A 13,047-nucleotide genomic window follows, 5' to 3' on the forward strand; every position below is an offset into this window, starting at 1 on the left:
GGGGGATGCATATGTTAAATAAAACCGAATAAAACGCATGGTCGTGCTCAAGTTGAGTTTGATTTAATTACTTTGAATCTTGATCATATATAAGAATGATCCTAACGTAAATTTAATTTTCTTTTTTAACACTAAACGGGTGTGTTGGGGTTTTATCCACAAACACAATTCATTTAACACCTCCTTAAACTATCTATTAATTAATCATAGAGTAAATTACGTTTTTGGCCCATGTGGTTATATCACTTTTAAGAATTTTTAACATATATGTCCCATAGTCTCTATAACTAACCATTTTGGCCCCTAAGTTTACCCATTTTGGCCCCATGGTCTCTATAACTAACCATAGGGGTAGATATGTTAAAAATTCTTATTTTTGGCTAATATAGTAAAAGTGATACAAAGGGGAGGTTTGCGCCGACAAACTAAAGGGAGAAGAAAGATTTCATTTGAAAAACAATCAAGAGTGTTACAAAGATCCCATTGTTTCAAATTATACATACATTTGTCTGTTTTTGCTGCATGCCAAAAAAAAAAAAAATCACATACGTACTATATATCTGTATAATCACAGGTTCCATTTTCAAAGGTAAATCACCATGTTTTCAATATCTTTTCATTTACCTTCTTACTCCTAGCAAAATCTTGATCGCTTAAAGTCACACGGACATTGTAAAAAACAACCGTTGCGAGTCTAACCGATGTTCTCAAGGCTTCCAAGGAGCTGGTGGTGGTGGCGGAGTTGGAAACATTGGCGGTACTGCTGAAAAGATGGTGTTTTTATCAATCTTTGTAGCTGCTGTTTGGTCACCCGAAAGGGCCACCAGAGCAGCAACTAAACCAGCATTTCCAGCAAGAGTGGGTTCAGTGTAATTGTAGTTTGTACGCACATCGTGGAAGCCGTCATGTTTGTCTGGCCCGGCCACCATAGCACCAATTATAGTGTTTGGGTTCGGTTTTTTAGCGTCTCTATACTTGTATCCTCCTGTGCAGCTATACTTAACTCTGTTCTTTGGAATGGATGCACCCCTGTGATGGACTTGCTTCGGATATTTTTTACCATAACCCACAAGATAACTCATTTTTCTCGGGTTATCTCCAAGGATATAGTCAATCTATCAGATAAACAATGTGTTAATGTTGATACACAAGTGAAAAATGGGCTTATTGTGATCTCACTGGTTAGTAGGGCGGCGAGGTCCTGTGAGTTTTCCGGTAATGGGTTCTCTTGGTTACCAAAAATGGGTTTACATGAAGCATGGTATAACTTTAATGGGTCAAATGTGTAATATGAAATAAAAGAAGCTAAAAAGGGAAACGGGTCATAAGGGTTGAAGGTTATAACATACCTGAGTTTGTGCAAACTTGCGTAGCTCGTTGGTTGAATAGAAATTAGGCCCGCAGTACCAGCCGGGGGTGTCTGCAGCATCAAGATAGTCGCTGTAGAGAGTTGCTAAGAAGGCAGCATTCACAACATACTGAAGTGGCTGCGGTCTCCCATGGTTTAATTGGATCAACCCACCTGCAACACAAGATAATCATCATCCATATGATTCTACTTTAGGGTGTGAAATTCTAACATGAAATTAAAAAAAAAAAACACGAAACTCGTGGGTTTAAAGTTTGTCTAAACGAGTTAGGGTCAGTTTTGGCTCGACCACAAACATGTTTAGCTAAACAAGCCGCGTTCTCGTCAACCCTACGGGTTCGTGGGTTGACTTGTTTAACCCATTTGTTTTCTAAAAATGAGTTTTAGGTAATAACTTAAACACTTTGGGTACTTTTATGGCAAAAGCTTAAAATTATTAGGCATAGCTAAACATAATTGCTTTGAAAAAAAAAATATGTAAACTCCAGATTTTAAAGTGTTAAAAGTTTAATATGTAAAAAAACATTAGATAACTTTTTTACGGGTTAAACAGGTTAGGTTAGTGTCAACCCATGAATACACATGTCGTGTTCGGTTTGATGTGGGTGACACGTTTTTCGGGTCCGTGTCGGGTTCAGCCCGCCAAGAAAGGAACAAAAAGAACATATATTCACTAGCTTACCTTTTGTTCGGTTAAAACTTGAAAAGTATGGCAGGTATGAGCACATGATTATGCTGGTCTGGTTATGAAATGTTTGCAATATTTGTTCATACGGATAACCAGGGCTCAAAAACAATCTCAATCGAGTCAGTAACACCTAAGATCACAACAAAAGAGATCATGAATAACCAACTCAAATGCGATTTTTCATTCAGTTGTATTATTTATTTATTTTTTTTTTTTTTGAAAAAAAAAACTACTTACTTGAGCTCCGGTAAGTTTATTGTCCCAGCTAAGAACACCATAGTCTGGCCCACCCCAGAAAGCACCCGCGTGTTTGGCAAGCGTAGGGTGACTAGCAAGGTAAAGATAAGATTGATTTCCAGTTGCATAATACATCCAGGTTCCACCCCAAACAAACTCATCCCAATACATGCTTGAGTTATAAAAAGTTGCAGCATCAGCTCCGGTACTGTAACTACCGCGTTGATCTCTGGCAAACTTCCAAAGGGTTGCAGCACCATGAACAAGTTTCTTAGAGTAAGCCTTGTTGTCTTTAAAGACAATTGAAGCAGAAGCTAAAGCAGCTGCCATCTCAGCGGCCAGGTCAGAACAACTTGAGCATTCGGTCACGGGTCGTTCGTAGTCGATGTCTTCTGGTCTCATCCAACAACTATGGTCATTAGGATCACTTTCCCCTCCTGATGTATCACCTTTCCCAACCTAGCACGACATAAATTTCCACAAAGTAAGTTTCAAAAAATTCATTTACATATTTTGATACTTTTAAACTGTTTGGATGTGTGTATTGAGAGTGATCATATCCATAATAGATTATCAGAATTAGATAATCAGCGATGACTGACGATAACGTCCCGAGAGCCGAGGTGAAGGAGCATGATTTGATATATGTATGAAAATCCATTTACATATTCTGATAGGTTTCTATCATCTGTACAAAAGATTTATTTAATAAAACCTCTGTATACGATTTAATATATAATAAGTACAAAATCTGCCCATGTACAAAAGGCGCACTTTTTTAAAACTAAGAATAAACCGAGATGATAAAAAATAGTCTTTTTGCTGTTTGTTGTTGTGATGATCAAATTGTCAAGTGTTTGGCGAATCAGGATTATTATTGAAATGACCAAAAAAAAAAACTTTTGTTTTTTTTTAAATTGAAAATGTTTTTTGAAATTAATTAATTTTATTTTACATTTTTACTCTTAATCAATTTTCTTGCAGTGTGTATAATAGAACGGATCATTCAAACACATAATTCAGATAAACAGAACCAGGATCTGTTTATCTAAACATTAAAACCGATTTTCATGACAAAACAACTAGTTATATCCAAAATCCAAATCCACACACTCCCTTAAAACTCAAAACAACCTAAAGTAAAAAAAACTCACCTGCGCAACAATTTGGCTGATCGAATCAGCAGTAGAATTGAAGGTTTTGAGAAAGTAATCAGTGCCCCATTTAATGATTTCTTTAACGTGATTGAGTTCACCTGCAGCTTCATATTTCGCACTGTATTCGATCACACTCCAACTTAACATGGTCATGGCAAAAGCTTTTGGGAAATGGAACTTAATTGCGTCCCCAGCATCATAATACCCGCCCACTAGATCTTTCAAAACCGCGCCTGATTTATCACCCTTCCCGTCATTTAGACACGAGTTGCCCCTCCATGAAACATTATTATGCTTTGGTAGTCTCCCAGCTGCATGAATCAAACACAAACAAACAACAAGATAAGCCACAAGATCATACTTATTCCACTATAAAGATTCGATCTTTCGGTATCTTTTACAAATCTCATTAGTATACATTTCAAATTTCTAACGCCGTTTAAAACTTTGTTCATTTGATGTTAAGATGTAACCCTTCTGACTTAAAAAGTCAAAATCATATACATACCAAATTACAAATCTTTATAAAGATTATATGTTTCAGAAATCTAATGAGTTTACCATATTATTCAAGAATTTGTTGATTTTGATGTGAAGATGAAACCATTTGACTTAAAAAGTCAAAACTGCATACAAACCAATTAACAAATCTTTATAAAGATTCGATCTTTTACAAATCTAGTGACTATATGTTTCAGATTCATAATACGTGAATCCCTTTGACTAAAAAAAGTCAAATCTTGTTAAACTTCAATCACAGAACTGATCCACCGACACCCTGATCTCTACACCAATCGGACACATGTATACATATAAACTGTAATTCAACAAAAAAACTTACATTTTTGTGCGTTAAAGAACCTGAGAGCTTTCCCAAGGGCAATAGTGTAATTATCAGGAGGAGGTGGATGTTTATGATGCCTAGGAACAGTCTTAACAATCAATGTAACAAACCCAGCAATAAACCCAGCCGCTAAAATCAATCCAACCGTCCAAACAAAGATCTTACGGCTGACAATAATACAACCCAGATCTACATACTTCTTCTTCTTCTGTTCACCGGGACCCAACAGCCAGCTTTGCTGTGTCTCATCCAACGGCCGTGACAACGCTGCCTTATCGAAATCGTTCAGATTCCGGCTCCGGTCATCGTCGGTGGCTGAATCCGCGTTGTTGATCTCCAACGGCCCGCCCCACGGATCTCTTCCGTACATGTTTTAATATCAAAACCCAGATGAGATTATGATGTGAATTTGTGAATGGGTGTGAAGAGAGTGGGGGGTTTTGGAGGGGTGGGTGGATTTGAGTGTTGATTTATTACTGATATAATATATTAATATATTGATATATTGATTGATGATGTATATTGGAAATGATTTTTTTGTTTAATGAAGAAAAAGAAAATTGGGTGGCAAGACACTGTCGAGTCCACTAAGCGACAAAGACAGCCTGTCTAACCTACTTGCTCTTTTGCAAGAAGCTTCAATTCGTAGTGGTGACGTTTTATCTAAACGCGCTTGTTCTTTGAGCCCCCTATGTTGTTTGAGAATAACCAAAAGGTCCTTGGTTTATGTTAGATTAGTTAAGGATTGCCCGTATGACGCTTTTCTCTTTCGTCTCCCTATCACATAGGTTGCATTCTTCTCTAACGAAAACTATACTTGGCCACCGAGAGTACATCGCAACGTTTGCAGCCTCTTCCCATCCCTTTCTCTTCTACATTTGTCGTTTGCGTCCATGAAAACCATCAATTGAAGATGGTCTAAGTTTATCATTGTTAAAGGGAGTTAATCGCAAAAAGTCCTAAAAGTTAAGCATGTTGGTGAATGCAATTGGGTTTTCTATTTAATTCATAAAGTCTTGGACTCGGATATGTGATGTGTAGCCTTGTCAGGACTTCTTTCTCTCTTGCTCGAATGCTATCTAACTCTTCTGACTATGGTTATAGCTCTATAGTTATTACTCAATGTTCCGATTATTTCAAGTTTTGTACTTACACACAAAAGGTCTAAATGTACCCATCGCGCTTGAGCAATTTTCCATTCTCTCGTTGATTTTGGTTATTCTTTTTAACTCCATTTGATTGACATCTTAAACTAGACCCCACTTTCGATTAGATAGGTTCCAGTCTTAATCAAGATGCCAATGAGGCATCGAATAGTACGGTTGAGTTCTTTAATTTCTCTTCCGAGAGTTACTCATGAAAATTGTCTAGTTACAGTTATCTGGAGTCTTTGTGTTCCTAATTCAACCCATCCATGCGTCTTGATCGATACGACAACCTATAAAATTTGAAGTTTTATGCCTAAAGGAAGAAATGTTTGTGGTGGATAAAGATGAAGGGACTAGAACTTCCTCGAATCGACAAAAAGATTCCGAGCTCAATATCGGTTAAATCCCCCCCCCCCACTGTATCTCTTTAATGCCACCTTAAATTAGTTTTTAGTCTTATCATTTACTCCCATTTCTTTTAGTAGGCGATAATACATATTTTTTCATATTTCATTTTCCTTCGCCTATCCATTCCTTTCAAGTGCCCCTAGCCTCGTTGCTTTGTTCAGGAAGGGCTTATTTTCGTAAAAGCTCAATCAACGAAGGAAAATGAGCCCCACATGTTTTTGCTTACTTGTGCACTTGAATTTTAAGATCCAGTCTTTAGAGACCGGGGACCTCTAAGTTTACCACCCTACCCACAAATGGACTATGAAAGGGGAAGGTGAACGATTACTGAATGAAAACCCAAGCTGCAAATAATCCATTAGAGGTACATTCAGATATTTATAAAATTGCATGTTACCCTTTTTATAAAAAGAATTTAGGATCACTTGAAAGAAAAGAGGTGGCCATAATACGGAGCACCCATAAAGCTTGAAAAAATACCTTTTCGAATACCTCAGACAAACTATCATTGCAATTAAAGTCTACCCAAAAAGAGTTTCCTGACTTTTTGTTCATTTATGGAAATGAACGTGTTCATGTTCATTTCAGTTTGTTCGTTAATTTTAATAACGAACACAAACGAAGGCAAACGGACGTTAATGATCATAAATGAACATAAATAAGCATTTATGGACATAAACGAACACTAATTTCATTAAATATTTTATTAGTGGGAGTTTTGATGTATTTAAATAAAATGTTAAAATTAAAAATTTTAATGAACTATCGAATATAAACGAACGAATATAAAAGAACACTTCATCGAATGCTCACAAACATAATGAACGAAAGAGGCCTTTGTTCATCTTCATTTATTTATTGAAGGAACGAACGCAAACGAATTACCCGCTGAACATTTGGTTTGTTTGCAATCCTAACGAGAAAAGTGAACAAAATATTTGAATCTAAATATCATTATTGAATAGTTGAGGGGTAGTTTTGTAATTAATGTTTAGTTATTTGGTAGTAGTTACAAGTGATTGCTTCGTTCCACCGACAGTTGCTTCTAGTACACTGCATGCCATTCCGTGCCAACACATGCACCAAATGGTTCGTCCTTGTGTTCTTCAATTTTTAAATACATATATAAAAAAAATATTCAACTAATTGTGTATTTATATAGTTACTTTGCTTATAATTAATTAATGAATAATATAGGTTTGGAAATGTTTTCTTCGAGTTTTATAACGATAATTAATAATAACAATAATCGAGAACAATACGTGAAACTTAATAAATGAGATCTTTTATGTTTTTTAGGACTGGATGGTTATCTTTAGACATTGAAATATTGAGAACAACAATTATATTAGGACATGTGAAATAATTCATAAGAATAATTTGTAAACATAAGATGAGACAAAATGAATTTGTTGGTATTTAATAATTAGAAAGAGTATTTTTTATACAAATCGAGACGGATTAGGTTACGGTCTGGCAACTTTTTGCCATTTTTTATTGATAACTAATACAAATCATGCTTAAAATATTATACTGTACAATAACAATACAAGTTTAATTGATAAAACCATTTATATGTGTATTATGTTAGAAATAACCCGTTGATGTTGTCTTACGGATCATTTTGTAACATTACCAATATGACATAACTAATCCCTGACAATTACTTGATGGTAGTAATTGTAATTATTGATTAGTTTAAGGGGCAATTATGATTTCCCTTTAGGTACCTTTAATAGAGAATGTAAAGAGTTTTCATAACCTACCATCACTTATCTATATATCTATATTCTATATATATATATATATATATATATATATATAAATGAGATGTGATGTGGGCTAGGTGGCATTTGAATTTGGTCATTTTTGCAGATGTGGCAATTTTTGATGATGAGTTTAGGAGGGAATTCTCAAATGGCTTCTACAATCACGATTTTAACAAAAAAGTGGCGGGATCCGGCTGTGATTCGGGTCACCCAATATTAAAAAACGGATCCTATATATCATCTTTACCAGACCACCATATCTTATAACCTCACTTTTCACAAACCCTACATACCATTTCCTAAATCTGCTTCTTCGTTTTTCAGAGATTCATCGTCCTTAGGTATGTTATTATGCCATTCCTTCTTTGTTTTCGTATTGTTAATCTAATACATCTTTGATTTTTTTCGATTTCATCAACTATCTTACATATTCAGATGAGATTCATAAGGACGACAATGTTTTGATGCTTTCTTCATCTTCATGTAAATGCTATTTGTTTCATGTTTCCAGATTTGAAGAGATCGATTTGTTTGCTGTTTAATAATGATTTACGATGTGTTTTGTCATATCTAGGGTTTGCTTGTGGTCTTTCGTATCCGTCAAAACCCTAATCGACCGGAGAAATCGTCAAAAGTTCTTCACAATATGGTTAGTTTCTTCTCTCAATTTTGTTATTCAATCATCTTTCATCCACATTCAATTTTACAAACCCTAAAGCTCATCTACGGCTTCATCTGTAATTAGATCTTATACTGTTTATTTATGTTATTAGATCTTATAGGAACTTTTTTTTTGTTCAAAACCCATTCGGCAGATCTTAATCATTTCCGTTGTTATTTGTTTGTAGATCGTTTCACATATTTTGCAGGTATGTAATTTATATTATATTGTTATTTATTGTAAATGTTTAATGTGAATTTTTGATGATTTTTATGTTTTTTTTTGTTGATCGAACATGTTATATGTAAGTTTAATCAACAATCTATAAAAAGATTGTTCTTCATCTCCTTCTCCGCAGATGCTTATTGTTTGATTTTTCTTTTTTTTTTTCGTTGTTTGTTGATGATGATTTTGCATTATCCGATTCCAATCATATGAAATGATATTTTGTTGATGTTTTGATTTTGTTCTCATGTTACTCATATTTTTATTTACAGTCTTTTAGTTTGTTGTTGATGATGATATGTTTTGATTGTGTCCGATGTGTTTTGATTGTGTTGATGAAGATTTACAACGGTCTAATAATTTTTCATCCGGTATAATGTTTTTGTCTTCGGAATATTGATTTTGTTTCTAAAAAATAAATATTTTTTATTTTTTTTAAACCTTTTCTTTTTATTTTTGGATTTGGAAGTTTCTCAATTGATTAAATTATCTTTTAAAGCTTATTGATTGTTGATTTAGGTATATTGATTCTTTTTCTATAAATACTTTACCGTTTTATTTTTTTAAAAACCTTCATATATATTTTTCAGATATGCATCCCTTGCACAACAGTCCTTCATTTTTAAAGCTTATTGATGAAGATGACCAGATATTTTTGGTGCGTTTATGTGTATTCTAATTACTAATCATATTTTAAGTAAACTGATATTTATCTTTTTTTTATTTTGTTTTAAACTTATAGCAAATAAATGGTGATTTATATTTAGTATGATAATTTACGGCATTAGATATTAGTGATATAATTTTCAGAATTTAAATTTTAAATTTTAAATTTTGAGGTTTCTATTTCAAATTTTAAATTTAAAATTTTGAGCAATTTTAAATTTCGTTAGTGATTTATTTTTAGTATGATAATTTTTGCGGAATTAAGGTTTCTATTTCTATAAATAAATGGTGTTACGTTTTTTGAAACCTCAAATTTAAAATTTTAAGGTTTCTATTTATATTTCCAGAATTTAAATTTAAAATTTAAAATTTTGAGCAATTTTAAATTTCGTTAGTGATTTATTTTTAGTATGATTATTTTCCGGAATTAAGGTTTCTATTTCTATTTCCGGAATTCAAATTTAAAATTTAAAATTTTGAGCAATTTTAAATTTCGTTAATGATTTTTTTTGAAACCTCAAATTTAAATTTTAGTGATTTATTTTTAGTATGATAATTTTTCCGGAATTAAGGTTTCTATTTAAATTTTAAATTTAAAAGTTTTCCATTAATGTGTTTCATTTTAAATTTCGAATCTGTAAATTGAATTTAAATTTGAAAGGTTAGACTTTTCTAATAAGTTTGCTTGATTTACGGGATTGGATATTAGTTATTTGATTTTCAGATTTTAAATTTTAAATTTTGAAGTCAATCATTATTTTTAATTTAAATTTTGAAGTAAACCATTATTGTGTTTGATTTTAAATTTTGTATGCTTTGAAATCTTGATGTTTTTTTATGAGATGCTTTGACTATATTATTTGTAATTTTACGGATGCTTCGAGTCTTCAACTATTGTTTTTGTACTCGAGTTGCATATCTAATTCAAATTGTGTTTTGTAATTTTAGGTGAAGAGCTTCTTTCAGACTCCTTCCCCTACAAGGAACTATTGAATGGGTTCCTATGAGAAGTTGAAGAAAAGGTATATCTTGCACTGTTTTGTGAGTTATAATTTTTTGTATTTTAGTTATAATTTTTGTATTTAATTAGTTTTTAATTCTTTAAAGATGTCTTTAATTTCTTTTTAAATCTGTTTTTGTTTCCATAAATAGATTAGTGTTGTTAAAGATGATTTTTGTATTCGAAATTATGATTCGGTTTCTGTAAATAGACTTTGTTTCTATAAATAGATTACCGTTATATTTTTTTTTAAACAATGGTTACTTCCTTTGCAGTTATGGATCATGAAAACAACGCTCCTTCATTGTTAAAGTCGATTGAGGACTATGATCCTATATTTTCGAATTGTTCGTCGACCAAAAACAGGTTAGTTCAATTTTGTTGGTGTTGTTTGTTTTTTGATATGTATAGTCTTTCTTTTTTATTTTTGTCTTTAGGTGTTAATTTGAAATTTTATGTGATTATCTTTTGAAGTTCTTATGGTTTGTTTTGTGAGTTATAATTTTTTTGTATTTAGTTATGATTTTTGTACTTAGTTAATTGTTAATTCTTTAAAGATGTCTTTAATTTCTTTTTAAATTTGTTTTTGTTTCTATAAATAGATTAGTGTTGTTAAAGATGATTTTTGTATTCGAAATTATGATTCGGTTTATGTAAATAGACTTTGTTTCTATAAATAGATTACCGTTATATATTTTTTTTAAAACAGTGGTTACTTCCATTGCAGTTATGGAACATGAAAACAACGCTCCTTCGTTGTTAAAGTTGATTGGGGACTATGATCCTATATTTTTGGTATGTTTCTTAAGTTTTCAGTTTTGTGCACACAATAAGTTATTGCAACTTATATGTTTTTTTTTGTTTCGATTGATAGGAAATACCATATGATTTTGCAACCTTATTGTGGGGAGAACAACTTCCATATGTCAATGTCTTAAAATTATTGATGATGATTTATCATGAGTCATTGAGTTATAATTTTTGTATTTAGTTAGTTGTTAATTCTTTAAAGATGCCTTTAATTTCATTTTTAAAGTTGTTTTTGTTTCTATAAACAGATTACTGTTGTTAAAGATTATTTTTGTATTCGGAATTATGATTCGATTTCTGTAAATAGACTTTGTTTCTATAAATATATTACCATTATATATTTTTTAAAACAATGGTTACTTCCTTTGCAGTTATGGATCCTAAAAACAACTCTCATTCGTTGTTAAAATTGATTGAGGAATATGATCCTATATTTTTTGTATGTTTCCTTAGTGATTTGATTTTTAAATTTTAAATTTTGAAATCAATCATTATTTTAAATTTAAATTTGAAAGTTTTCCATTAATGTGTTTGATTTTAAATTTCGAATCTGTAAATTGAATTTAAATTTGAAAGGTTAGACTTTCCTAATAAGTTTGCTTGATTTATGGGATTGGATATTAGTGATTTGATTTTCAGATTTTAAATTTTAAATTTTGAAGTCAATCATTATTTTAAATTTAAATTTTGAAGTAAATCATTATTGTGTTTGATTTTAAATTTTTGAATGTTTTGAAATCCTGATTTTTTTTATGAGATGCTTTGACTATATTATTTGTAATTTTAGGGATGTGCTTTTATTTTGATTCATTACGTGTTTATTTTGGATGGTACGGAGTTTTTGGCTGCAACTATATTGGACAGAGATATGCTTGCTATTGCTGTAAATTGGTACCATGTCGGTTGGTTTTGCTTGGTAAGGTTAGACGTTCCTAATAAGTTTGCTTGATTTACGGGATTAGATATTAGTGATTTGATTTTCAGATTTTAAATTTTAAATTTTGAAGTTAATCATTATTCTAAATTTAAATTTTGAAATAAACCATTATTGTGTTTGATTTTAAATTTTTAATTTCGAAATCAATTATTATGTTAAATTTAAATTTGAAAGTTTGCCATTAATGTGTTTTGATTTTAAATTCCGAATCTGTAAATTGAATTTAAATTTGAAAAGTTAGTCTTTCCTAATAAGTTTGCTTGATTTACGGGATTGGATATTAGTATACTTTGTTTATTGGGTTTTAACTAATAATTTGATTGACTCGGTTGTTAGATTTGTGACGATGCGTCGGACAAACAACATTGGGAAAATATACAGCCTTGAGCATTGGTAAGTTAACACATTAGTTAAGGTTATGATGTTTTTTCATGGCACCGACACATTATTGAGTAGTAGCGCATTAGGTTAGTGATATTAAAATTTGTGCCTTGAGAAATTTTGTATATTGATTGATGTTTGAAATTGACTGTGAGGTCTTTGATTGTGCATTGTATTACTGATTGATGTATGAGATTTTGTTGATTGGCATAAGGTATTAGATAAGATGTGTTTGAAGTTGTGAAGATGAATAAGTGAGACATGTGTAGCAGATATTAGTGAGTGCACAACACATTAGTTAGGGTTTTGAATTATTGCTACAGGTTAGTGATGTTAGAGATTGTGTTTTGAGAAATGTGTAGATTGAATTATGTTTGTGTTTGATTATGACACCTTTGATTGTGCATGAAATTGCTGGTTATATGAGATTTTGTTGATTGTAGACAAATAAGTTTGAACAGAACTTCTTAGATTTGAAAGTTTGCCATTACTGTGTTTGATTTTAAATTTCGAATCTGTAAATTGAATTTAAATTTGAAAGGTTAGACTTTCTAATAAGTTTGCTTGATTTACGGGATTGTATATTAGTGATTTGATTTTCATATTTTAAATTTTAAATTTTGAAGTCAATCATTATTTTAAATTTAAATTTTGAAGTAATGGCAATCTGAATCTGATTTTTTTCGTGATTAATATCCGCTTGAGTAACCCAATTTGAGTCTGATTTTTTTCGTTAACGATTTTGGT

The 13,047-nt window shown here is 31.6% G+C and overlaps 1 protein-coding gene and 1 long non-coding RNA gene across 2 annotated transcripts; one reads left to right on the forward strand and one right to left on the reverse strand.

The window, feature by feature from the left end:
- Window positions 1-430: 430 nt before the first annotated feature.
- LOC110936556 (endoglucanase 25) lies at window positions 431-4,920 on the reverse strand. The gene is made up of 6 exons (XM_022178968.2): window positions 4,293-4,920; window positions 3,449-3,762; window positions 2,295-2,753; window positions 2,052-2,187; window positions 1,350-1,522; window positions 431-1,115 (listed from the first exon to the last, which is right to left on the reverse strand). The coding sequence occupies exons 1-6, from the start codon at window positions 4,663-4,665 to the stop codon at window positions 708-710; spliced, it is 1,863 nt and encodes a 620-aa protein (XP_022034660.1). The 5' UTR covers window positions 4,666-4,920; the 3' UTR covers window positions 431-707.
- Window positions 4,921-7,788: 2,868 nt separating this feature from the next.
- LOC110934707 lies at window positions 7,789-10,522 on the forward strand. The gene is made up of 5 exons (XR_002588563.2): window positions 7,789-7,961; window positions 8,056-8,103; window positions 8,195-8,269; window positions 10,121-10,194; window positions 10,448-10,522. It is a non-coding gene; the product is annotated as an uncharacterized LOC110934707 (long non-coding RNA).
- The last annotated feature ends 2,525 nt before the right edge of the window (window positions 10,523-13,047 follow it).

The sequence above is a fragment of the Helianthus annuus genome, chromosome 4, assembly GCF_002127325.2.
Source record: "Helianthus annuus cultivar XRQ/B chromosome 4, HanXRQr2.0-SUNRISE, whole genome shotgun sequence".
NCBI lineage: Eukaryota > Viridiplantae > Streptophyta > Magnoliopsida > Asterales > Asteraceae > Helianthus > Helianthus annuus.

Bases quoted from the DNA above. Each gene is read 5' to 3' on its own strand.
- LOC110936556 (XM_022178968.2), bottom strand. From the start codon at position 4,665: ATGTACGGAAGAGATCCGTGGGGCGGGCCGTTGGAGATCAACAACGCG. The intron at 3,763-4,292 runs GTAAGTTTTTTT...TGATTCATGCAG, and splicing joins GTTCTTTAACGCACAAAAAT to CTGGGAGACTACCAAAGCAT. The intron at 1,523-2,051 runs GTAAGCTAGTGA...CTTGTGTTGCAG, and splicing joins AAGTTTTAACCGAACAAAAG to GTGGGTTGATCCAATTAAAC.